The sequence below is a fragment of the Vigna unguiculata genome, chromosome 6 (assembly GCF_004118075.2).
Source record: "Vigna unguiculata cultivar IT97K-499-35 chromosome 6, ASM411807v1, whole genome shotgun sequence".
Taxonomy (NCBI): Eukaryota; Viridiplantae; Streptophyta; class Magnoliopsida; order Fabales; family Fabaceae; genus Vigna; species Vigna unguiculata.
The window spans coordinates 25,948,276-25,974,859 of NC_040284.1; the positions used below are offsets into that span (position 1 = coordinate 25,948,276).

A 26,584-nucleotide genomic window follows, 5' to 3' on the forward strand; every position below is an offset into this window, starting at 1 on the left:
AATAATCCAACAAAGAGTAAGACTAAAAGCCTCCTCTTGTCTCTCTTCCGCTCCCTGCAACCAAATACAGAACAGAATATACACATTCATGCTCTTCCTTCTCCTTCCAAAACCATTCTAATCAATTCAATCCAAACACAATATAAATTTATATTCTTTTCTTCTTCTTCTTCTTCTTCTTCATCGCAGTAATTTATCAAAGCAAACTATTAACCTAACCCTAACACAAGATGGTGAAGGTGCGAATGAACACCGCCGATGTAGCCGCCGAGGTCAAATGCCTCCGGCGCTTCATTGGAATGCGGTGCTCCAACGTCTACGATCTTTCTCCCAAGGTAGCACCTTTCTTCTCGTTTTTTGTTCTTCCACTTTCCTCAATTCGGTTTGATTCGATTTTCCCTCTCTGCAGACCTACGTTTTTAAGCTGATGAACAGCAGTGGAGTTTCGGAATCTGGGGAGAGCGAAAAGGTTCTACTTCTCATGGAGAGTGGCGTTAGATTGCACTCTACTATCTACATGCGTGACAAGAGCAACACGCCTTCTGGTTTCACTCTCAAATTGAGGAAGCATATTCGTACGAGGAGGCTCGAGGATGTGCGCCAACTTGGGTACGATCGGGTATAGTGTAACCCTCCTTCCATATATCATCCACCACCTTTTGTTTATTATGCAAACCAAAAAAAAATATATAACTTTTTTTGAAAACTGTGGCAGATTATTCTCTTCCAATTTGGACTTGGGGAGAATGCGAACTATGTTATATTGGAACTGTATGCTCAGGGAAACATCCTCCTCACAGATTCTAATTTTACCGTCATGACTCTGCTGCGGTCTCACAGGTTCTTGTTAATTTCTATTCTGTCCTCTACTTCCCATTTCTTGTCTAGGAGTCCTTTAGAGTAGATTCTTCATCTTTATTTATATAAGAAGAAAATAAAAGTAAAAACAAGAATGACATAAGTTTCTCTTTTAATTTATACATTTGTAGAAGTTCTTTCATATTGACTTCACCACAAGATTGGGGAAACATTTTTCATTTTTCTTTTCTTTTCTTTTTTAAAGTGTTTCTAGACAAGTTTACCTGAACAGACCATAAGACTACTGTGCTATAAAATTTTAAGGATCGACTGTTTGCATCCAGGTAGCGTTTGTTTTCGCTAGCTCACAATCATAGGATCTTCTGTTGAGAGTGAAATTAAGTGTAGTTCTTGTAGGATCATGAGAGTGTTCCGTTGAATGTTTATTATGTATTGCATTGCATTTTTAGATTTGAATGTTTTATGTCATGCCTAGTCGAGCTAATTGGCTTGGCGTGTTATGCCGCCAGACCTTGCACTTTAATCTTACCGATTAATTAACATTGTTTTACTTCACTTTCAGAATTCATTTATTTATGTTCTTTGGGGCATGGCTTGTTGCTTATTTAATTTACCTATAACTGGCATTTTTAAAATATATGTGATTGACAGAATGGTTGCAATTTGTCATTAACAGGGATGATGATAAAGGGCTTGCTATTATGTCACGTCATCGTTATCCTGTTGAAAGTTGTAGAGTTTTTGAGCGAACTACTATTGAAAAGTTGTGGGCATCTCTGGTATCTTCCAAGGAAGATGATAACGATGAGAATGTTAAGGTCAATGGAAATGGAAATAATGTTTCTAGTGTAGCAAAAGAGAAGCAGGGAACCCAAAAAGGTGGGAAGCTGTCAACGCTGAAAATTGTCCTTGGTGAGGCACTTGGTTATGGACCTGCACTTTCTGAACATATAATATTAGATGCTGGCCTAATCCCTAGTACAAAAGTTCCCAAAGATAAGACGTGGGATAATGCTACTATTCAGGCTTTGGTCCAAGCTGTTGTGAAGTTTGAAGATTGGATGCAGGATGTTATTTCAGGTGAAGTAGTCCCTGAAGGATACATTGTGATGCAGAACAAAAATTTGGGGAACAATTCTTCAATATCTCAGCCTGGAAGTGTTAGCCAGGTTATGTTCTATTTCTTTCTAATTTTAGTAGCACTATAAATATAGAGGACAAAATAGTAAAAAGCTTCTTACTCAGATTTTTGTGGAGTTTACTGTTAACATACTTGTATCTTTTGACACAGATGTATGATGAGTTCTGCCCCATCTTACTCAACCAGTTTAAGTCAAGGGATTATACAAAATTTGAGACATTTGATGCAGCCTTAGATGAGTTCTACAGCAAAATTGAGAGTCAAAGAGCTGAACAGCAGCAGAAAGCCAAAGAAAACACAGCTGCGCAGAAACTTAATAAGATTCGCCAGGATCAGGTTGGTACTGTTTTTCCAAAACTGATCAACACATTTCTTTGAAAGTCAGCTGAGCCATGTGGCAACAATCTTGTTAATCGAATATCTCATTTTGGATCACATGAAGGCAGCATTTCTTAGTTTCCATTGTTCTTGTTTGAGTTAGATCCTCGATGCATGTGTGTCAAAACTCTTATTGAAGGATTTGAAGTGTATTTTAAAAGAGTGCTATAGGCTTTCCTATAATTTTTAAAATTTACTATATTGTGTTCGTGGTGTATGGTTTCAATTTTTCGTCTGTACTTGTGCTTCCATTCTGCAAAATATAGAGATTTGGGCTGTGCTACTTGAAATTTGGTTTCCAAAATTGTTATCTGTTTTCTTGTTTAATTTTCATTAATAACATTATAGGACATGAAGACAAAACATGGTTTTCTGAACCAAATAAGCTCTAAATTTCGTTTTTTACTTCAGATTCATCAGAGGGGTGAATTTTAACAGATATATCTTTTGACTGCTGGTTCCATCTATAAATTAAAACAATTATTTATGGTTGCAAGTGGTGACACTGGACACAATTATAACTTCAAATAAATATTTAGGGCATCTGATACTCGGCATAATATATCTCATTTTTGCTGTGTAGGAAAATCGAGTACATGCTTTGAGGAAAGAAGCTGATCAATGCGTTAAGATGGCAGAGTTGATAGAATATAACTTGGAAGATGTGGATGCTGCTATATTAGCTGTTCGAGTAGCTCTAGCAAAAGGTATGAACTGGGATGACCTTGCTCGGATGGTGAAGGAAGAAAAGAAAGCTGGAAATCCAGTAGCTGGCCTCATCGACAAGCTCCATCTTGAGAGGAACTGCATGACTTTATTGTTAAGCAACAATCTTGATGAGATGGATGATGATGAGAAGACACTCCCTGTGGATAAGGTTTGTGTTTATTTATCATGCAAAAGAATAAAGTCATTCAGAGAAAAGTACAGAGAGAAGGGAGGATAATGATCCTCCTCAAAAAAGGCTGAATAGTAAACAATAAAGTAATAAAAGAAAACATAGCAAAGCTATCTGATCCATCATTTAAACCTTAAAAATAAGAGAGTTATGCTTCAACTAAGTGTACTGAAGTGTACCCTAGGCTGCCATTACTATAAAAATTGGCATGGGATATATTTAAATCTTTTCTCTTGAACTTCTATTAGGCTACCTAAAACATTTACAAGTTGTTTGTCTTCAATTATTTATTCAACCTACAAATTGTTGAACTGATGCAAGTTGTTGTGCATAAGTTTTTGCATTTCTTACACTGTCTGCCATTGTCATGATTTTTAACTAAACGGCAAATGTTGATGTTTACCTTTTGTCACGAAAAAACACAATTTGACCACTTAAACATGCCCTTGATGTTTACCTTATATTCTTCTCCTATAGGCTAGTCTTATGTCCATTAGTTGGCATTTTCACTTTCTCATCAACCTTTTTTATCTTAAATTATCGCTATCCTCACTGATTTTCTTCATTTTTTTTTAAATGCTGATTTTTATTGTTTTTTCTCCTGAATGTTTAACATTACTGTATCTTGATGTTCCAGGTTGAAGTTGATTTAGCTCTTTCAGCACATGCCAATGCTCGGAGGTGGTATGAACAGAAGAAAAAGCAGGAGAGCAAACAGGAAAAAACTGTAACTGCCCATGAAAAGGCTTTTAAAGCTGCAGAAAGAAAGACTCGCCTACAGCTTAATCAGGTGGTTAAAAATTTTATTGGTGAATCTTTAGTCTTTATTGAAAATTAATGTGCAGATTTATCTATAAGGATCCAATTGCATGGTACGGTATAGGGTTCTGATGTGGGTTTTAGGCCTTGAGCACCCTGACTAAAGCAGCTAGCTTTTGTAGTTTGGTTCTCCCAGGATTGTTAACAATTGTTGTTAGAGTTGGTTGCATATCTCAGAAAGGGCTAACTATAGAGGGACTGACCAAAAATGCTGAGTGAAGCGTCTTAGAGTGTGTGCTGCTGTGATGTTGGCTCTTAGGAACAATGCTATGTGACTTTAATATTGTGGGGTCTAAGTGATTTTTTCTACCCCGCTCCCTCTATAGGCGTCTTTTATGGTAGGGTTTTCGTGTTTGGGTGCTTATTAATCATTTTTTTTAAAATCAGATCATCAATCTGACTGGGAACTGAACCCCAATTCAGTGCATTTGAGGCTTAAGCAGCGTGATTATTTCTGCAGAGTTTGTCTCATTCCAACTTCAAGTTTATTGGGTCATTATGAATTATGATCATATTATATATATGCATTAATAAGTCAACTTGTGCCTGTTTTTCTTTATCTTGTATATTTTTGTGGATCTTCCCTAGGCAAATTTATATAATCTGCTTCGATACTTTCTCTGCTCTCATGAAACTGTTTTATTTTTTTAAAGAAGCTTCTGAATTTTCTTATATAGGAGATGATAGTCTTTTTGGCCTCTTTAGATATTTGGCCGAATGTTATTTTCAAGGGGGTGTCGTTTCCTTCTTTGATCATCTTTTGTCATCTTTGGTATCTTCTCCAAATTAGAAGTTTACCAACGGTCTTTTTATTCCTGATCACTTCTCTCTAAAATAGAAATTAACAATAGGCTTTTTTCTCCAAATTTATATCTGTAATACGTTCATATGCAACCCTAGTCTGATTTCTTTTTCATTCCTGATATCTGTACTTAACTAAATTAATTATATGCTTCCTATGAAATTTATTTCCAGGAAAAAACTGTTGCCTCAATTTCACATATGCGCAAAGTCCACTGGTTTGAGAAATTTAATTGGTTCATTACCAGTGAGAACTATTTGGTTATCAGTGGACGTGATGCACAGCAAAATGAGCTGATAGTGAAGCGGTATATGTCAAAAGGAGACCTGTGAGTATTTCTTGTTATATTACACTCCTAAATTTCTACCTCCTTGATGCTAATGCTTAAATGTTAATGAAAAAATGTTGAGTAGTATTGAAAATAATATTAGCATGGTTCAGATTCTATTTTCTTTTAAATGACTAACATTTAACTGTTGACATGTCTCAATATTATTTGAAGACTATGTTAAATTGTATGTCGTTTGAAAACGAAAATATGTTTAACCAAAATTTGCTATATCCTTGATTCAAAACATTTGAGTATTTCAAAAAGGTCTGAGGTCACGGTGAATTTGCAAACAATGAAGAAAATCACAGAAAACCGAATACCATTGGAAATTAGAGATTTCCTAGTTGGAAATTTGTTGCTACCCTGTGAAGTGAGGTGGGGGAGTTAGGTATTATGGGACTCAATATTAACCCTAGCAGGTGGTTATGGTGGTTTCCCCCAGTTCCAACATAGCTAATGCTACGATTCAATTGTAAATTGTGGGACTTGAATCCGCATTGAAAGTATGGGTTTGTAGTGTGTCGGATCATAGGATGTGGGGACCATGGCATTGCAAATTAAGGTTCTTGGAAATTGTTCTCGTGACGTGAGTGCATTGCTTTTCTTTGTTTGGTAACTGACATCTGAGGTTGGTTTATATCGAAAAAATTTGTGGTTGAAGAGATAATCCTCTTGTATTATCTTCATCTTAATCATCTTTCTTAATCGTCAAGCTATTAGCAACTTGTATTTCTTTCAAAATCATTTATTGTCTTGCATTTTCTTTGTTGATCTTTGAAACCTCGATGCTAGAAAAAAAAAACCATGTACTTCGATGCACTTTCATAGTTATTTGGTTCTACCCATCTATCTTCAACTTCGTCTTCTTTTCTCATTGCATCATCAACTTGTATTCTTTTGAAAAGTCATGGACTTCGATGCACTTTCATAGTTATTTGGTTCTACCCATCTATCTTGAACTTGATCTTTTCTCATTGCATCATCAACTTGTATTCTTTTGAAAAGCATTCCTTGTCTTGCGGTTCTCATTCCCCCCCCGACCCTCAGATAGAAAAAAACTATGGACTTTGATGCACTTTCTTATTTAATTTGTTCTACTCATATCTCTTCATCAATTTGGTGATTTGGTTTTAAGACTTCTCAGAAGACTGGAATCTTGTAAATTTTATTTTCAATTAAAATTAATTTTACCATGTCATTTTCGAAATAAAGCACCTGGAACATCTGTCATTGTTCTTCAGAAATAAAAATTCACTTTAAAATTTTAAACTTTTTTCTGTTTTGAAGTATATCTCTGATTCTCTAATTTCATTGATTTATTCATATAATAGGTATGTACATGCCGATCTGCATGGAGCTTCTAGTACTGTTATCAAGAATCACAAACCTATTCAACCAGTTCCACCACTGACCCTAAACCAAGCTGGATGTTTCACAGTATGCTTAAGACCTGCCTTTACTTTGTTATCTAAATTTACTTTTTTGATTATGAAATAAACCAAACGTTAACTTTACCACTTCCACATCATTTTGGAATTAGGTCTGCCATAGCCAGGCATGGGATTCAAAAATTGTTACTAGTGCCTGGTGGGTTTATCCTCATCAGGTTAGTAAAACAGCTCCTACAGGTGAATATCTCACAGTAGGGAGTTTCATGATCCGGGGAAAGAAAAATTTTCTTCCACCACACCCTCTTATCATGGGTTTTGGCCTACTATTTCGCCTGGATGAGAGTTCATTAGGATCACATTTAAATGAACGAAGAGTGAGAGGAGAGGAGGAAGCAACAGATGATTTTGAAAATGCTAATCTGGAAGACAAATCTGATTCAGAATCTGAGAACGATGATATAAAATCTGTCATTGACTCCGAAATGAATGGTAAATTATCTGCAGATTCACACAAGCCCCTATCAGAAGACTTTTCCAAAGATTCATCTCAGACTGGTTTAGCTACTATCAGTTCCAAAAAGGAAATTTCACGGGATTTTCCTGTGAAAGAGACAAGTACATCAAATATGGTTAATAGGGAGATATCATCAGACATTAGCAGAGATGGCTTAGTTGCTGTCCCCCCTCAACTTGAGGAACTTATTGACCAAGCTCTGGAACTTGGATCTGTTGCTAAACCAAGTAAGCTTTATGGAACTGAGAACTCTCAGATTGATTTAGGCGGTGACAAACATTTGGAACAAAGCAAAGCAGCAATTAGGGATAAACCTTACATTTCAAAAGCTGAGAGACGAAAGCTTAAAAAAGAACAGAAACATGAAGATACAGATTCAAATGTTGAACATGGTAAGGATGAACCGAAACTGAAAGATATTTCTGCAAATCTACCTGCAAAGGAAGAGCAAAATGTGAAAAAAGGTGGTGGTCAAAAAATCAGCCGTGGGCAGAAGGGTAAACTGAAAAAGATAAAGGAGAAATATGCTGGACAGGATGAGGACGAACGGAACATCCGAATGGCATTGTTGGCTGTGAGTTCAGTAGCTTACATGTCCTTTCATTTCCATCCACAGAATAATTTATGTTTTAGCCTTATGCACCACCTGTTTTATATTTACTAAATTGAAGGCACCTTGTCTGGACTTCATACCACATACCTGCTAAGATGAGTCCAAAAGATGTTAAATTTAATTAATGCTGTAATTCCTAAAACATCTTTTAAATAAATCAGTGTAGGAGAACATGAGATCACATAATGGAAATTTTCAAGAACATATTACTGTCTGCCATGTAATTCTTGCATATTTCCTCTGATTTCCCTGGGTCCACCTATAACTCTCAACCTGTTTTTCTGGTATTTGTAGTCTTCTGGAAAATCAATCAAGAAGGAAGACACGTCGTCTGAAAATGCTGCATTAGACAAAGGGAAAAAATCTGGCAACGGTAAGCCTTCTAGATAGTTTCATAACGAGTGCTACTGCGATTGAGCTAACCAACAAGCTTGGTCTCAGCTTGATTACAATTCGACTGCCTTAAAATTTTGCATGTAATTATGGGAATCAATTTGTTTGTTTTGAGTTTGGCTAAAATAGATAATAGAACCATTCTGATTGGTTTGGCTCAAATAATTTAGATTTGTGAGCCATTTTGAGTTGAGCTGGACCAAGCATTTCATTAATAGATTCATGAACATGCATATTGTATTTTATATAAAGTTAATTATGGTAATATATTTAGTTTGTATAATGTTTTCATTTTTTTTCATTTTACGTCTTGATAGACTTGTTTTATGAACTAAACAAGTCGACTGTGTCACAAGTCAAGCTTCCAGGAAATTCTCTACCAAGTTTCACTGTTTGGTTCTTGTACAGTCTTTGGATCTCTTTAAAGGATTGAATAGTGACCCTGCTTGGTTCATTGCCCATTGGTGTACTTGTTTTTGTAATTCATTGTCCTTGTATCTATTACCTAATTATGAGATCTAAATTTAGCTGTAAATTAGACACATGTTTATATGGCAGTTATCGCAGTATTTAATGTGTTTTATTTTCTGTTGTATTGTAATATGATATTGTAGCAGGTCCTATTGATGCACCAAAAATATGTTACAAGTGTAAGAAGCCAGGTCACTTGTCTCGGGATTGTAAGGAAAAATCAGATGATGTGGTGCATAGGAATGCAATTGGTGAAGCTGAAGAAAATCCCAAAATGACTGATATTGAAACTTCCCAAGCAGACAGGGTGACAATGGAAGAAGATGATATTCATGAAATAGGAGAAGAAGAAAAAGAAAAATTAAATGACGTGGATTACTTGACTGGGAATCCACTTCCTAATGACATTCTCCTGTATGCTGTTCCTGTTTGTGCTCCTTACAGTGCACTTCAGTCTTACAAATATCGGGTGAAGATAATTCCTGGACCAGCGAAGAAAGGGAAAGGTTATTATTATTATTATTATTATTTATTTTTACTGTATATATATATATATATATATATATATATATATATTGTTTTTGCTATCTTGTATCTTGGACTAGTAGTACCTTGTAGAAGTAAGTCTTAGAAAAATACTTTTTAGCTCGAATATTTGTTCTTTCATAATTGGCGACTAGTATCTTTATATGGTTCTGTAACTTGCATTTGTTGTATGTGTATTATTTCTTTCCTGGCTATGGTAATCTATGTTTTTTTGAGTAATCGATATTTGTTTCAAGATGTTGCCATAATTATTTTATTTTTCCATTGTTTGTACAGCTGCAAAAACTGCAATGAACTTGTTCAGCCACATGTCAGAAGCAACTACCCGGGAGAAGGAGTTGATGAAGGCCTGTACAGATCCTGAGCTAGTTGCTGCAATTATTGGTAATGTGAAAATATCAGCAGCCGGCCTTGCTCAATTGAAGCAAAAGCAAAAGAAAGGCAAGAAGAGCAGCAAACAAGCTAGTTAGCCAACACATGACAGTTTGAAGATAACTGCACCTCTGTAACTCTTATTCTATTTATGTTCTCTATTATTCCTTGGAAAGTGGATCCTAAATCCCCAACCCCGTGTAGGATTTACACAGCTGAAGTTTTGTTTTGCTTCTGTTTCTTTTCTTTAGCTTGAGTTTAGAAATTTGTATATTGTATATCCTTCCTAAGTTCCAACACTACAGAAGTTTTCTTCCCTTCGGTTTTATATCCTTTTAGGTTTTCTGCCTTACAGTCACAGACCACTACTGTCTCTGGATTTTGTTGAGAAGATATATTTAAACAGTGGTTCCAACACTACTGTCTAGCCATGTATTCTCCTATATTGTAAATCTGGTTTTCATCATTGAACGAGAATGTTTTTATTTAACAATCTTCAAAATGAGTGATCTTTAGAAAATATTCTTAAATGAAAAACATTCGTATGTTTTATTAATCTGCAAGTCTAATTGTATTGTAATCTGTATAAAAATTAGTTAAATTTTATTTCTTTCAAATGATTTTTTATTTTATTGTAATTTCAAATAAGTTTGATTAGTTAACTATATCAAATTAGTCTTTTATTTTTTATCGAATACTTGAAATATTTTAATTGTTTAAATTTATTCTTATTTTTAAATTGAACTTAATCATTTAAAAAATTTAATAATGAAAAATAACTTGGAATGTACATTCCGGATGTATCGGCAGTCTATGTAGTAAATTAAATATCTCGTTTTCAAAATTGAGGAAATTTGACAACTTTAAATTTTCTGTTATACTTACAAAAATATGTGTATATGCATTTGTTTTAGATTATTATTTTTTTATTGAAATTAAATAACAAAAAACATGTTATTTTTAAAGAAAATAATTGCAATTAGTAAAAAATTAGAGAGTGATTTAGTTGAATACAGATTTGAATAATTTTTTTAGGTGAAAAGAATAAAACAGTTATTTTATCAGAATATGTTTTCCTTCCGCCGATAAAAAAGAAATCAGAATATTTTTAGGAAATGAGATTTGTAGTGGGACAGTTCTCTTTATTATTCTAATTATTGTATATTAAAACTTCAAATTAGTATTTTCAACTTAAGTTAACCAAAAAATTAAATTTTACCCAAACAAGAAGTTTCTCCTGATAAAATTCTAATCTCATATCTTTTAAATTTTATCAATTTTTTTACTAAATATGTCAAAAAATAAGAAAAATTATTTTATGCAACTAAAGTACTGTAAAATTCCATATTTGGATAAAAAAAATATTTGCAAAATTGAAGGAAATTTACAGAAGGACCAAATTTACTTAGTTATAACAGTGGAGAAACTTAATTTTTACTAAGATCTAACAATTAAATTATAAATATAAAAAATATTATAAAATATGAAAGTAACTTAAAACTTTACAAAAGATGTGACAATTTTTGGAAAGTTTACTCAATTCCATTAAAATATAATTAATATGATTTAGAAAATATAAACTTGCTCATTAATCATTTCTGTCCACCTCCTCTTAAATATTTATATATTTGCACTTTTAATATATAAATAGTTAAAGATTTCATAAGATTTGCACTATTACATATTTTAATATATTTGCACCATTAAAGATGTTATAGTTAAATGGTTAACTATAACAGGAGTAATCAAATAAGAAATTTTATATATGTTCAAAGATTTATCTAAATTGTTATTTGTTTACCATAATAAAGTATAATAGTTTTGATGAAACGGTGTCGGCTTCTACTTTTTACAAATACAATTTGTAAATATTCAAAAATAAAAGAAGCTTAATTATAATTTTGTCTTGAGTGGTTTCGGGTCATGAGTTTATAATTTATAATATAGGATAAATAATATTTTTACTTACTATTTCAATAACCTTTCAAATGTGATATGATAATTTAGTAGTCAATTATCTATAACATATTAGAGTATTTCCGATAGAGTCCTTAACGAGTTGTTTATCAAAAAAGAGTTGTCCAAAAATTGTAGTAAAACGTGACAAGAATTTAAACAGGAAATTATATTTAGCAAGAAAAATAAGAATAAAAAATTAAAAATAATAATAATTAAATTACTTTTAAGCTGTAAAAAAGTAAAATATAAATACGAAATTATAAAAGTGTGAGTTCTTACTAAGCAAAACTTCTATAAACTACTTAAAAATGATGTGATATAGCAGTTGAAGTAAAATAAGAACTCTAATGTGTTGCTTATAAGAAGCAACACGAGATACTCTTGGTTTGTAGCAGTTGGCAATGGTGAATTTATCAGAGACAACTATGTAAATCTTGTTTTTGAACTGCTTCCACTATTGTCAATCTAATCAAAGATAACATCGACAATACCTCGAAATAATTTAGAGAGAAAATGAAGAGTTCTACAACAGCCTATTCTACAAAAATGAGTTGCTACAAAACCGTTCTTTACATTAGGTTCGTCTTTCTACATCAATATTCAGACCAAGGTGTCAAAAAGAGAAAAACAAAAGGGATGGAAAAGAGGTGTCTCAGTTCTCAATCATGACTCTTCAGCCAGGGGTACCTCAGTCAGATTCACTCCCTCTGGAGGCAAGTCTGAAGAAAGTGGTCCTAAGATTCCCTCACCGCTGAGACTTAATCCACTCTGTAAACAAAAAGGATAGGTATGAAATAGGTTCACCGAATGAACAAACAGTGCATCTCTATAAGTATGCATGAATGCTATAAGGTGATCAAACAAATATATCCAACCCAAAGATGAAACTTGTAATAGTTGGAAGCAAGAATATATTCATATATCTATAGTCAGTAAAATGAGAGTCATTCAGGAGTCCAAACTCCAAAATCAATACTACTGGTATCCTAACTAAGATCATCAGAATTGAAATGCATATAAAACTTTCGTATTTCATCCACTAAAAAGGTCCACCAAAACACCATTTAAATAGTCATTTCAGAATCTATAATGCTTATAGTCAGCAGAAGCATGTGACTTTACTTTTTTTAACAAAAGTGAAAATGCTAATTCATCACTAGACCTACTGCAATCTAACTTAGGTTAGAACTCCGTTCAGTATCAATCATTGAGATGAGATTTTGAACAAATAATTAACAAATAAATACCTCTGGCTGGAACCTGAGCATATCAGCACGAGCCATAGCTTCTGCTTGTGCGATTCTCTGTCTGAATGTCTGAGCCATCTCCTCCGCCTGTAAAAAACAAATTTAGAATTATAAGGGTGCGTTTTTTCAAATGTAATAATGCTAATGAGAAGGTTTGATTAGATTTGTCACAGAAAGGAAGAGATAGGAAGAAGTTATAACATAATCAAAGGAACCCGGTATTTTGGCTGTTCTAGGATATCATTCAAGAGAGAGAGAAGCAGGAAGTGGAAAACTTGAAATAAACCATGACAAGTGAAGCTACTTTGAGTGCTACAATTATAATTTATTTTATACGAGTAGCTTTGGTAAAAATCTTGATTTACTTCTTTTGAGTTATACCTTCGCAAAGACAAGCTTTGGGTTGCGAATCATGTCACCAGGTGAGGGTTCCAACTTCTTTGTGGAAAGACTTACACGTCCTCTCTCCCTATCATGACTTAAGATCATCACCTAACCAAACAGCAAATGAGATTTAACAGCTGTGATTCCAAGCAAATACAGTGTAGCTTATCATAGGTTTACCTTCAGAATATCACCAGGTTGAAGAACAGTCGCAATATCAGTTATACGGTCATGACTGATCTGACTGACATGAAGGAGGCCACTGATTCCACCAATGTCAACGAAGGCACCGTATGGCTTTATGCTTTGAACAGAGCCAATGACTACTGATCCAATTCCTAACTGCCCTTGGCTCTCAGCCACAGCTTTGCGGTGACTGAGGACAAGTCTAGACTGTTCCTCATCCACCTCCACAAACTTAAAAGAAATCTCCTGCTCAAGAAGCTCTTCTCCAGTTGATTTCTAAGCAGAAAAGAGGCAAAATGGAAATTGCTTGAGTGTGCAGCTGAAATTGTAATTTTTAAAATGAGACAGAAGAATGAACATGACATAAAACTTTCTATTTACTCAAAATAATCTACATTAATTTATTGAAGGATACAAGTACTGTTAGTAAAATTGCATCAAACAATTTCAATATTGATGTTAGTGGAAGTTGGATATTTACAAGTTTAGTTGTGATCAATACTTGTCAAAGAACTATTATGGCTTTGTCATCTCCATATCATTTAGGAATATAAATGAGTTGAGTTATTTGTGAATTATTCAAACTCCACCCATTAAGTGTTTGATGAAGCGCATAACAAGCAAAACAAGCTCAAGCTTTTGACTTTAGACTTGGATAGGTCAAGCTTTGTACCTTGTAATAATTTGGCATGACATAAAGGCTCAAGAATACCTTGTACATGTTTACGTAAATAAAATGTGATTGATCTAAAAGAATTATTATATATAACTTCTATGTTCAGATACTCTCTTTCACGTCTTCTATTTCTTTTTGTAAAGAAAATGTCTATTAAAAACAATACTGATAAACTTAAGAAAATCATTAAGAATATATTTGAAAAAGAAAAGTTATAAATGAGTTAAACAAGTCAAACTCAAGCTTTATACTTCCTAACAAGCCAAGCCAAAGTTTTAACTCTGAGCCAAGCTTGAGCACCATACTTTTATGCAAGCCAAGCGAGCCTGAGTTTCAAGTGTTCAGTGCAGTTCAACTCATTTATACTATTGTTAATATGCTTTTCAGATTTACATCTTTTGAAACACCCACAATTAAGTTAACCTTATCCGATTCTTGTTCCCACCAATGCCCTTATTATACTTTCATTAATGCCAATATGTTGAGCTCTTGCTACAAGTTGAATCTAATTCATGCAAGTCCATGAATGTCAAAGAAGCTTACCGCAGATATCTGTGAAAATGGAACAAACCCCTTGAGGCCTTCCACTTGAGCCACCAGACCGCCTTTGTTTGCACTGACAACCTGACAGCCATACAACATACATAGGTAAGAAGATGGAGATCGATAGGGAAATGAAACAGTTATGCAATCCACGATCAAATAAACAAATTTGCAAAGGTAACAGAATCAACTTTTCTTATGCTTTACTCAATAACTTTTACTTGAAAGATTGCCACAAATTGATGTCATAACAAATAACACTTGAAAAAAACAGATAAGCCAAATCCTAACCGTATTAAGTTTCTCAGTTAGCAAAACCCACCTTACCCTTGACAACAGCATCTTCAGCCTGCAGTTGTCTACAGCGTTCCCATGCAAGGTCATATTGGACAGACCTCAAACTCAAGATCAATGTATCATCCGTTCCATTCTCACCAATGATCATAAATTCCTCCCTCAACCCAGGAACTATACCTGCTTCTTCAACTTTCTTAATTTTTTGAATGCAAGCCTCTTGCAGGGGCAAGTAGGCTGTGGACTTTGCAGTAATGTCAACATAAGCTCCACCCGCATCTGTCGCAAAAACAGTGCCCTTAACCTGAAAAAACAAACAGCAACCATCACTAGTTCATTTCGAAAACCCCCAAAACGCAAGGGTAAACTAAAATGTACTTCTTTGTAAACACTTATTAAAGAAAACATGTGAGGCAAAAAACATGTAAAATGTACTAGGCCCTATTAAGATAAACTTCCTTGTAAACACTAGTTAAAGAAGAAAATATGTAAGGCAAAAAGAATTTGAGTTTCTCCTGTAAGGTACAATCAACTTACGCACTTAACTTTTATTAAAAACTCTCTCATTTATTTTCTACGAACTCGGTTCATTTTACCAGTTATGTTCTCTCTTGCATGTATAAAAACGTGTATCCAATCATCTCTTACGAAGAAGTTTATCCACGTAGGACTTAAGTATAATTCAGGCTACAATTACAAGCCCCTCCCAAGGATCCAAAATTCAGTCCTCAACCCTACTAGATATTTAGGTTATCTACCAATTGCGCCACATAAGCTGCATTTTCTATAACATCAAGAATTACTAGATAACCTAAATTGGTCACATCAGCTGCATTTGTCCATAATTCTCTACAACACATGGACAGAGACAAAACAGAAACTACAGCCAGAATTTAAAACCTCTCCCCTTTTCATTTTCTTCACACACCAAGAATTAGCAAATGCCGCAAATAGTATAAAATAGGTAAACACGAAAACACTCTCAACCACACACAACTTCAAAACCATTTTTGGACAGTAAAGGGAAAAAGGAACGTGCCTTAGCGCCAACTTCGGATTCGTAGTCATACTTGTCGAGAGCGTCGGTGAATTGCTGGAGAGTGAAGGAGACGCCTTCGGTGGGAGCACTGCGGCACCTCTCGTACGCTTCTTCGAAAAGCTTTTTCAGTCTCACTCTCTCTTTCCTCTGCGCGTTCTCTACAGCCACTGAACACACCACCGGAGCCATACGACGCCGTTGCTGCTTCGGCGGCGGCCTCCATCCCCACCGCAACTGCGACGCCATCATCGCCATCGGCATGGCACCTTTGTATAGTGCAGTCTTGGTGTTTGATAGATAAGGCGTGAATTGAATTATCGAAATGAAAATAAATTAAGTTATTGTTTCACTTTTTTACTTTTTTATGACGCAGCAACTTACAACTTCAAAGATCGAATTTATAAGTTATAACTTTTAAACAAATCTCATTTCAAACACCCTTTGCTTCCTCTGTAATACAACAACGTAGCCACATAAGTTTCAATTTAATTATAGCGACATTAAAAATAGGAAACGAGTAAATAACGAAAAGTAAAATGTTATTTTTTTAATATAGTAATAAATATATGGTTTAATAAAGTTTTAAGTTGTAGTGTTTTATTGGATCTTCAAAAATTTAAAATTCTTCAATATAGAATTTTATTAAGTATTAATTGGACAATGAAAGTATTATTTTGTCTTATCGTCTTGTGTTTTCAATTTTACTTTTAAGTTGAGATGAAGACATCTTAATTCAAATAATTTGAACTAACATGCTCCAGCCACAGCTTATTTTAAGTTAAATGTCCATAACAAAATTATTTACAATGAGCATTTTTAACTGTTGAGGTGAAATATATAACACTAAATGATCTAATAGTGATTAAATAATCTAAAAACTTAATTAATATTTGATTGAGTCATTCTTCTACGCAACATAATTTTTTATACTTCTTTTATGGATAAGGACAAATTAATCACTACCTATGTTTTGTATGTTTCTTAATTTTATCCTTATTCATTATCTATCTGCTAATAATATTTAATTTGAGAATATATAAAATAAAATCTAACTATTTTAGTGTGAGCCCTCTAAATTTATGTGTCACTAGAATGTGAAGTTAAATATAAAAAAGAATTTATTCAAATAAATATTTTGTTATGAATTAAAGTTTCAAATGACTTAATCGTAACCTTTTTTTTATTAATATAACACGAAGTAATATTTCAAAACTAGAATTACATAATCTGATATTAGTAGTAATTTGTATAATATATTGAAGTGTTTTTCTAATTTCTTAATCTTTGGATACATAAAGTAAGGTTGATTTTGTATTTATTTTATGAACAATATGCATCTCTTTTAGTCAAATAGAACTAATAAATTGTATTAAAGTGAAGCATACTTTCAAAATCCGCAGTAGCACATCGGGTTAATCTCACTTCAAACAAATGAAATGAAATCCGGGTTCAAGCCCCGGCTGTGGAATTTTTATTTTCGTAAAGAGTTATTCCTGCTTGAAAAGCGAAGGTAGTTCTTGGGACCTTCACATTCACAAGAGATCAATGGATAAGGTAGTTGTTATGGAGTCATGAAAGAGCCGATTGTCTGATGTGCTCGTCAGGTAGGAAGGAGATGACCATCGTGCTGATTCGGGGAAAAGACTGAAAAGAAGCTCTCTCGAATGAAGACCGTGCTCCCTTCTTTATAGGGAGGAGATCTTTTCAATTAATATATAATACCAAAAATTATACTATTTAAAATCATTAAAAGCTAAATTCCAACTTGGTATAATGTTATAATTTAACACCAACGTATACAAGATAATAATTTATGATAATTTAACATTAAAATACAATAACATATTAGATCCACTTTTAAATTTCTATAGTTGTAATATGTAGAAGATAAAACATCATCAGTTAAACTTTTCAGCTTCCTCTTCAATTTATTTGACAGGTTAAAGTAACCTAGTCAAATAAACTATTTTTCAGCTTACATTTAGCTTTACTTTCTTTTTTTTAAGTTTAAACAAAAATTTTAAAAAAATATAATAAGCTATTTTTCAGTTTCTTAAAAACCTTGCACATTAAAAATATTATCTTATCAAACACATAAAATTAATTAATCTAAATTTCATCAACCAACGTATATAATCTAAATAAAAAGGAATGCTTAACTATGTCAGTGAAGACCTGACCTATTATATTTTGCTGAATTAATATTTAATTATAATAATTGAACTATTTTTAAGTTGTTATAAGGGAAAGTGTAAACAAAAATTTATAAAACTGTGAAATATTTAAAAGACTTATCCATTGAAATAAAATTTGTAAATTTTTTGTACACTATGTTGCTTAAAATGAAGTGGTATACTAAATCGCATTTAAAGTGAAATATCAACTTCAGGTGCACTTAGATAAAATATCATGATTTTCATTCAATTTCTCGTCTTTTAGTTTTTTTCATAGTTTCATTCACTTATTTTTCTCGTTTTCTTTCTTATTAAGTAGATATTTAACATAATTTTGTTTACGAATTCAAGATCTGAGTTTAAATACTGAGATAACAAAATTAAACAATATATAATAAAAGAGTTCTCTTAAAAGATAATTATTTAATTTAATTTTTTATGGGGACTATATTTATTTTGTGTTTTTTTTTAAATTTAATTTCCTCCGAAAAGTTTATGAATTATTAATATAAAAAGTTTAATATTAATTGAACAACAGTATCAACCAAATAAACCTAAAAACAGCATCTATTTACATATCTGGTTTTCATCGTGGATTGAGTGTTTCATTGTGTGGTTTGCTGATGGTTTCTGGATGCAAATGGTACAAACATGTCCTCAGTTACTGAAACATACTGCAAAGCTGTCACTTTTTTATTGGTTGCTATAATAATACATAAGCACTCCAAATGTTTTTGTCTGAACCATTAGTGTCTTTTCTCATGTTCCTTCAGCTTCCAAAAGGATGCAACATGAGGGTCCTGAGACAGATTAAAGCAATATTATTCCATGCTCATTCAACATGTTTCAACAATGATAATTTAATAGTCTTGTATTGTGGTTCTAAAGTTCGACCATTTCAATTGTTCACAGATTCAGATGTTTATTATTATGATTCTCTTCAAGTGTTATGTTTCTCTAAATGTAATCAAAGTAGAAAGCACTCAGGGGGTAATCCTGTTAAATGAGTTCAATTTTAACGACCAAACAAACACAATACACACAAGAGGATATCAATTTTATGCTGCACTCATCATATTAGAAAATGCAGATACGTTCTAAAGTAGGTTTTAGGTTTACCCCTATAAAAAACATTTGGTTGAAAAGAGTCTATTCAACCAATTCCTATTCTTAAATGAACCTTTTATTAACTGAGATTATAATTTAGTAAAATCAGTATAATAAGGTTAATAGGAACTCCCTATAATATGTATCAATGAAGGAAAGTTTTTTTATGATTTTATTTTCCTTTTAGGAAAAAGGTCTGCGGCTTATGGAGAGGTTAAATTTATCTAAGCACCATCCAATGGCCTTACAGGCACACCAGACAAAGACAAATGTTTACAACCTCTGGATAACCACGTGAGTATTTCAATTCACAACAACGTCAGAAAAACACAAAGCCACGTATTATACAGGTGTCCATCATCCTATCATCTACATGCAGCGTGGAAGGAAAATCAATAGCGACGTTTATATCATAGTCCACTTTCATTATATTATTATGACCTGCCTAAAATTTCATAGAATATTAATTAAAAAATTTATTATTTTTTAAATAAATTATATCTTCGTATAGCAGTTCATACGAAATTGTATTTTCCAGCACCTCAACTCTGAGAGCATTTGGGAGTTTGAAGTAAACGTGTAGAGAGGAAAAAAAATCAAATAGGCTGAAACGTGCACTCTACTCAACTATCTCATCCCATTAAACAAAACTCTGTTGAATGCAACAATAAAGAAAATAACTAGTTTTGTCGATGCATTCACCTACAACATTGCTGAGAAGTCTAAATCATCTCTTACATACAGATCCAAACAATGATCTGAAATCAAATCCTCCACTGTTCCCGCCAAAATTAGCTAGCTACGTGATTCTCAACATCCACCAAAATAACCGAGATAAATCCCCTAATTTAAATAGTTCTAACCTCCCAACAATTATCCTTTTCTATCACTACAAAACTGTTGACTGATTGGCTCTAAACCTAAAACAGCCTACAAACACGAATCAATCTTTTCATGAAAGGAATGATTGTGAATGGTGAAAATCATATTTACATTCAGTTTCCCTCTAGCAAGCTCCTCAACCTGTTCCGGGCCTCTTCAGACAGAGAGCAAGATCTGAATCTTCGCCTCTGGGGTAGACAGGATTCAACAATCTGCACAGGGGACAAGCAGATAACAATTGCAGTAAGATTATCTGAAGAGTGTAGGCGCAAAGCTTCCTTAACTAGCTCTCTGGCACATTGTTCAGGATCGTCATGCCTTCTTAATCCACGCCGCACCAGACTAACAGCATCCTGGCTTGACATTACATCCCAAATACCATCACAACCAATGATCAAGAACTCATCCTCCTCTGTCAATGCCACCACCTGAACATCCGGGTCGGCAATGAGAGGCGACACAGAACCAAGTGCATTTTTCAATTCCCAATCCCCAAGAGCACGAGTCAAAGAAAGATAACCATTGAGATACCCATCATCAATATAACCACCCATTTCCTCCACTCTTCTGCGTTCCGGTAAATAACTTGGTCTGTGATCTTGGGACATATCAACAGCAATGCCTCGCTTGCAAAGAACGGCTCTACAGTCCCCAGCATTAGCAACCATCAAATGCCTCCCGAGTACAAGAGCAGTCAACGCCGTTGTTCCACAGGAACTACTAACACTTTGTTCATCAGCCAAGGCAATGTCTGCTCCCAAAAACGCCTTTCGATGAGAATCTTCCAACCTCTTCAGAAAAAGTGCATCAGCATCATATGATTGCAGCATATGAGCATCCTCAAAAAATAATCTCATAGCATTGTTTTTAACAAAGGCAGCTGCATCTGGCCCTCCATGCCCATCAAAAACTGCATAAAACGCACTTGCCATAGGTTGCTCAAAGTTGAATCCAAGGTGCGCAGCTAGATCATCTATCTGAATGTGCTCATCATCCATAGACCCCCTGGGTCCAATATCAGCAAAACAGCCAGATCGCACATCTGGTGTAAACTTAGTAGCAGGAGCCTCTAAACTTGGATCTCCAATCATCTCAGGGAAACTCACAGCCTAAATAACACAGAAGACATTAGTCAGCACAAAAAATGCAATTCATTTAGACTAGGGGGTAATTTTGAAACAAAGATATACATACAAATCACAAGCTTTGCTACGCTTCTTATACTAATAAATCCTATCATAATTGAACCAATTGAAATGTAAAATAACATTAACACCAGTTGCATCACCTGATTTCACCGAGGGGAAAAATGTTTAAAACGCAATAAACAAAGTATGTTTTCTTATTACTCTTTACCAAAGGTGCAGGGAAAACAAATTATAGAAAAACTCAATTCAAAATCCTCTAAAAAATTGTACTGCTTCTGAAACCCCCACAACAATCCACACGAAAATTATATTCCCCCCGCCCCCCAAATCTGACAAGCAACATAACAAGAAAGAACACGTTAAACACATAAATTCACACCGACTGATGCATAAAAAAGAAAATTTAAAATCAACCGATTCAACTTCCAAGAGAAAACCGACACCACAACAAAATGAAACACCAATTTTTACACGAACAATAACAAAACCAAATCCCAAGAAGGAATCTCAGAAAACAGGAGAAAAAATATCCAAACACCGAAACAATAAAAAGAAAACAATCCAAAAATCCAGGAAAAAAGGGAACCCAGAAGTACCCACCGATTCAAAACGAGTCGTTTCCGTAGAAACAGATTCAGCGGCAATCCTCACGTGACCGAAGATGGGAACAACGTTGGAGGTGGGCGAAACATCAACCTTAACGCCGTGTTCTTGCGCCACGCAAAGGTGGTACTTCACGTCCAGCATCGGAATTCTCTTCTGGCAGATGATTTCCGTTTCTACGACCATGTTCTGGCTCACGATGATCGCCAAGACGCCGCGTTTAGCTCGTCTCTTCCAAAACCACTGCAACGGATCACTAGGGCTACGGTTTAGGGATTGCGAAAGCGTTTCCAATTAGGGTTTCCTTGTTTTCTGAGAGCTCTCAACAACAGAATTTCCCGTTTGATTTCGTGCGTTTTTATTTATTTTCTCTGGCCTCAAATTAATTAGCGGGAGTACTTATATACAACGCGCTATAACGAAATTTCACTTCACTGTACGTCGTAAATTACAATAATACCCTTGGTATTGTATAGATTGAAAAGATATTTTGCGTCCAATAAGCGAAAACGTTAAAATTGTGAAACGAGTGGTGGCGTGGGTTCTCCACGCTTCCGTCTGAAATGACGACAATAATCCTACGCGCTATTTAATTTGGTTACTAATTAATACATAATTTAAGTAAAGTTATTTTCTTTTACGTCAAATAATTTTGTATCCGTCATGAATATTTAATTTCTTTATGTATATGGATTTGTGGCAAATAATGATAATGATTTGTGTAAAATATATATGCCGCACACAATATTCCTTTAGTGGGGACTTAGTGTCCACGATTATCATCTACTAAACCAATATTATATTAGAAAAATCTAAATTTAAAAGTATCATTTAATCTTTAAGAAATTGTTTTAGATTTAAAAATATTGTTTTTCATATAGAGATTTGTTTTCTGTTTTGAAGATTAAAAGGGTAAAATCTCTGTGGTTGAAGTGATGGATTAAAGATAATCTGGAAGAAGATTATTATAGTGGAAATATGCTTAGTTAAGATATTTAAAATAAAAAAAATTTCGTTTAATGAATCTTTCTACAGATACGATGGTCATATAAATTTCTAATGGATTATTAAATCAGTATTTTAATTTTGTTTTTATTATTTAATTCGACTTTGAGAATAATATTTAAAGTAAGACAACTTTGTCGTATAAAGATTGTGTAAACCTTGAGTTTAATTCATTTTATGACAATGGAATCTTTCGAGAGAAACAATAGATATTAAAAATTTTAAAGGTTTTTCTGTATAAAAATAAAATAAAATTTCGACCACACGTAAAAGAATAAAAAGACATGACATGTTTTACACATGGATATGAAGTAAACAACCAAAAATTGTTACCAATTAAAGTCAAATATGTGTATATGGAAGAACATGCTCTCCATTTATTTCTTCACAAGATTCAATGAGTTAGGTTTATTGGGTTTAAATGAAATTCAATGAATGCGGTATCTTATTAATAGGTTACACCCACTCCCCAAAAAGTTTACAGTGAAAATTAATAACAAAAAGTATACAACTAATAAAAATAAATTAATTTTTAAGTTAATAATATTTGGTATAAATAAGGAAACTTTTGATTTAATAATCATGTTAATCACAGCAACATCATCAAATCAATAGTAAAAATTAACCGCAAAGAATAAAAAATATTAAATTTATTAAGTACTCAATAAAATATAGACATTATCAAGTATTTGTTAAAAGTTTTAAAATTTATTATGGATTTAAAATATAATTGAGCTTAAATTATATAAATAAAACACATATATTTTTTTAAAGAAGTAAATCGTTATGTAATTATATTTTTTAAGATAATTAAATTTTATAATATTTTTATTTATATTTTAAAAGTTGCATACATTTGTTTTTAACAAATTATTTTATTTACCCCGGTTGATCTAATAAATATTAATCAAATGTATATTTATCACATTGATTTTATATTTATCACATCTAATTAAATAGTTATCACATTGATTTTGTATATTTTTTATTGTGTACAATTACGAGTAATAATACGTAAAATAATTCATGAATAATGAAAAAAAAACTATTAAAATAGAAAGAATAATGATAAAGAAAACTAAATTACAAATACCTTATATCTTATATTCTAAAAAATTATAAAAAAAATATTCTTGCTCTTAATAACATTGATCAAATTAGTTTACAAGCTAATTAATTAAATGAACTAATTGTTAGTTTATTGGTCTTATCCAACACATTTTATATATAACTTACTCTTAACTAAAAGACACAATTAAATAAATGTTTTTTTAAACTAATTTTATCTTATTTAAGGATTCAATATTTTATCCTATTTGTGATATTAAGTATTGGAGTTTGAAAATGAAGAAAAAAAAAATGTTTTGATTTAAAACAGATTGTTTACAGTTGGTAATGATAATAAGAAAGTGGTTGCAATTTGGTTTTACAGTTGAAGAGGAATGTCCAGAAAAGTTAATTGATGGGGGCATATTATGATTCAACAAGCCACACACTTTAAAATAAATACACATATTTTAATTATTAATTTTTTAGATGATTTTCTATTTTTTTATTTTTTTATTTTTAATAATTTAAAACCACTTAGAAAATACTACATTATGTTATAGAGAAAATAGTTAAAATTTAATAGTCAAAAAATATTTTTCTTTCAATAATTTAGACTATAGGAGTCGTTCATAGAATGTTTTTTTTTTATCAGCAAATCCATAAATTATATGGTTAACACAATAATGAAAATATCAACATTTGTTATTTGGTGGAAGATTAGTCTCGTTTAAATTAGTCCTAATACTTTTCTTTCTTTCTTTACACTGAACACCCTCACATATTTTTTTTTTTTGAAAGTTTGTTTATACAATATTATAGGTATTGAAAATTTAATCGAATATGAATTTTATGTCAGGTGAAAAATAAATAAATAAATAAATAAATCAACAAATATAAAATAAAGAATCTACAAATTCATTATTTTTAAATTTGAATTAAAAACAATATTAATTCTTTATTTAAATTTGAGCTCGTGCCTCTCAATAAATTAGTGATGAGAGGAAACTTCAACTTAAAAGGTAATTAGGGAATACATGTATCGAAAAAGAATAATAAAAAAGAAAAAAATAAAAACTCCATAAAATATAAAATAATATCCATATATATCATATTCACTCAATTATGAAAGTATTGGACATGTGTATAACACAGACCTGTGTGTTATGGGTTCCATTTCAAGTATTATAGTATGGTATATCATAATATATGAAACTGGTAACGTAATAAATCTGATGCATTGCTTTCTATTAGAAAAACAAACCTTTCTGAGACATTAAATTATATTAACTTTTATGACGCGTGTACGAGACATTAGATATATCAAATTAGTCATGAATATGTTGATGGATTTATTTACTAATATAATATCACATATATTTTAAAAAAAAATCATACACAGCGACGATATATACGTGTAAGCTAGTTAAATTAAAAAATATAAAAAAAAGGAAATTGGAGTTACCTAAATTGCGGTTGGATTGATGTAATAGGGAAGCGAATGGATATAAAATAAGTTTGATGGGAGAGATGTGTGAAAGAAGCGCTTCATCTACGAGGTTGTTAGGTTTGGTGCCACGCTTCACCCTCACTCCCTCTACGCTTTTCTCTTCACACCTTTTAACCATGTTTTCCACACTGTTTTTTTCTTTTACGAGTATTTATTGAACTTTTGTTTCATTTATTCATCTCCTTTTTCACCACATGTATCAAGGGATAATAAAGAGATGATAATGGTTAACGGGCCACACTGTATGAACTGGCTATATATATATATATATATATATATATATACTACAAATTTATCCTATCTCTAGTAGGGGTGACAATTAGGACCGGTCCGTAAGTCTACAGAAAAAATGCGGAGCGAGCTAGGGCAGTGAACCCGCAGGCCCAGTCCACATAGATCCGCGGCCTGCGCGGGCCAATCCGCATAAAATTAAAAAAATAAAAAACTTGCACTTGTGTATATTAATCACTTCTTTTATAGACTTTTGCATTAACGTTTCAAATTTTTGTATAACTGAAAAAGACAAGTATTATGTAATTTTTAATGTGCTAAAATTTAAAGGATACATTGTGTATGTCATAATATGAATATGATGAAAATGTTGAATTATCAATTTATCATTTAATTCTCCAAAGCCTTTACTTAAGTTTGTGAACTTCTTAAAATTTCTCAATTTTTAAACATTGAAAGTTTTATCATAAAAAAAAAACTTAAAAAAAAAGTGGGCCAATTGGTATGTGGGGCGGATCAGTGTTTTCGACCTGTATAAAATATGCAGAGCGGAACGGACCAGCCCGAGTTGTGCGGACCTTATGCGGATCGAGCCTAAACCGGCCGGACTGACCCGCATTGCCACCAACAATCTCCCGTGAATGTGGGATGTCTAACAAATTTTAATTTATTTTTGTATAATTAGTTATATATAGATATAAGTATCACTTTAATTTCACCGTATAAAGATCATTTAAGCAAGATATTTCTCCTGGAACAAAAATAAATTTGAATAAACAGTCTTATTTTTGACATGATTTTTCATTTAAGCGACGTAGTCATTACTCAAGTGACAAGCAAACATCCTTTAAAGAAAAAATAATTTACCTTATCATGAATTTCGTTTAAACGATCAAATTGCATTTGAGCAAAAATCATTTTTAAGAATAGATACTTGTCTCACTTCCATATTCACTATTAAATTAAAATTTTAGGAGATTAAAAATTACATAAAATACCAAATAAAAAAATAACATATTTTACCGTACTAAAAGAAATCACTGCAATTTTTTTTATAAGTA

General features: G+C 32.6%; 3 protein-coding genes across 5 annotated transcripts; 1 reads left to right on the forward strand and 2 right to left on the reverse strand.

The window, feature by feature from the left end:
* On the forward strand, positions 1-9,983 carry LOC114187514 (nuclear export mediator factor NEMF). Of its 3 annotated transcripts, none has more exons than XM_028075777.1 (13): positions 1-335; positions 410-619; positions 716-840; positions 1,496-1,988; positions 2,111-2,296; positions 2,922-3,215; positions 3,874-4,026; positions 5,031-5,185; positions 6,520-6,625; positions 6,729-7,667; positions 8,001-8,079; positions 8,714-9,076; positions 9,393-9,983. In XM_028075777.1, exons 1-13 carry the CDS (start codon positions 231-233, stop codon positions 9,584-9,586), a joined length of 3,402 nt encoding a protein of 1,133 aa, XP_027931578.1. In that variant the 5' UTR covers positions 1-230; the 3' UTR covers positions 9,587-9,983. The 3 variants fall into 3 exon arrangements, with proteins under 3 accessions (XP_027931578.1, XP_027931579.1, XP_027931580.1); XM_028075778.1 differs by having other exon boundaries at positions 8,717-9,076; XM_028075779.1 differs by lacking the exon at positions 1-335 and having other exon boundaries at positions 418-609.
* A 1,892-nt stretch (positions 9,984-11,875) lies between these two features.
* On the reverse strand, positions 11,876-16,136 carry LOC114186526 (30S ribosomal protein S1, chloroplastic-like). Its single transcript, XM_028074451.1, has 7 exons — positions 15,817-16,136; positions 14,806-15,081; positions 14,484-14,564; positions 13,259-13,540; positions 13,076-13,186; positions 12,695-12,781; positions 11,876-12,215 (listed from the first exon to the last, which is right to left on the reverse strand). The coding sequence occupies exons 1-7, from the start codon at positions 16,075-16,077 to the stop codon at positions 12,111-12,113; spliced, it is 1,203 nt and encodes a 400-aa protein (XP_027930252.1). The 5' UTR covers positions 16,078-16,136; the 3' UTR covers positions 11,876-12,110.
* A 3,574-nt stretch (positions 16,137-19,710) lies between these two features.
* On the reverse strand, positions 19,711-22,101 carry LOC114188154 (probable protein phosphatase 2C 13). Its single transcript, XM_028076703.1, has 2 exons — positions 21,728-22,101; positions 19,711-21,088 (listed from the first exon to the last, which is right to left on the reverse strand). The coding sequence occupies exons 1-2, from the start codon at positions 21,914-21,916 to the stop codon at positions 20,093-20,095; spliced, it is 1,185 nt and encodes a 394-aa protein (XP_027932504.1). The 5' UTR covers positions 21,917-22,101; the 3' UTR covers positions 19,711-20,092.
* Positions 22,102-26,584: the final 4,483 nt, after the last annotated feature.

What these genes read in the sequence shown, in the direction of transcription:
- LOC114187514 (XM_028075777.1), top strand. Translation starts at nt 231, where the DNA reads ATGGTGAAGGTGCGAATGAACACCGCCGATGTAGCCGCCGAGGTCAAA. An exon ending in GCCAACTTGGGTACGATCGG is followed by an intron (nt 620 to 715) that starts GTATAGTGTAAC and finishes AAACTGTGGCAG; the next exon opens with ATTATTCTCTTCCAATTTGG. An exon ending in ACCAAGCTGGATGTTTCACA is followed by an intron (nt 6,626 to 6,728) that starts GTATGCTTAAGA and finishes TTTTGGAATTAG; the next exon opens with GTCTGCCATAGCCAGGCATG.
- LOC114186526 (XM_028074451.1), bottom strand. Translation starts at nt 16,077, where the DNA reads ATGCCGATGGCGATGATGGCGTCGCAGTTGCGGTGGGGATGGAGGCCG. An exon ending in ATGCTGTTGTCAAGGGTAAG is followed by an intron (nt 14,565 to 14,805) that starts GTGGGTTTTGCT and finishes TATGGCTGTCAG; the next exon opens with GTTGTCAGTGCAAACAAAGG. An exon ending in CAAAGCTTGTCTTTGCGAAG is followed by an intron (nt 12,782 to 13,075) that starts GTATAACTCAAA and finishes TGTTTTTTACAG; the next exon opens with GCGGAGGAGATGGCTCAGAC.
- LOC114188154 (XM_028076703.1), bottom strand. Translation starts at nt 21,916, where the DNA reads ATGGTCGTAGAAACGGAAATCATCTGCCAGAAGAGAATTCCGATGCTG. An exon ending in AAACGACTCGTTTTGAATCG is followed by an intron (nt 21,089 to 21,727) that starts GTGGGTACTTCT and finishes TGTGTTATTTAG; the next exon opens with GCTGTGAGTTTCCCTGAGAT.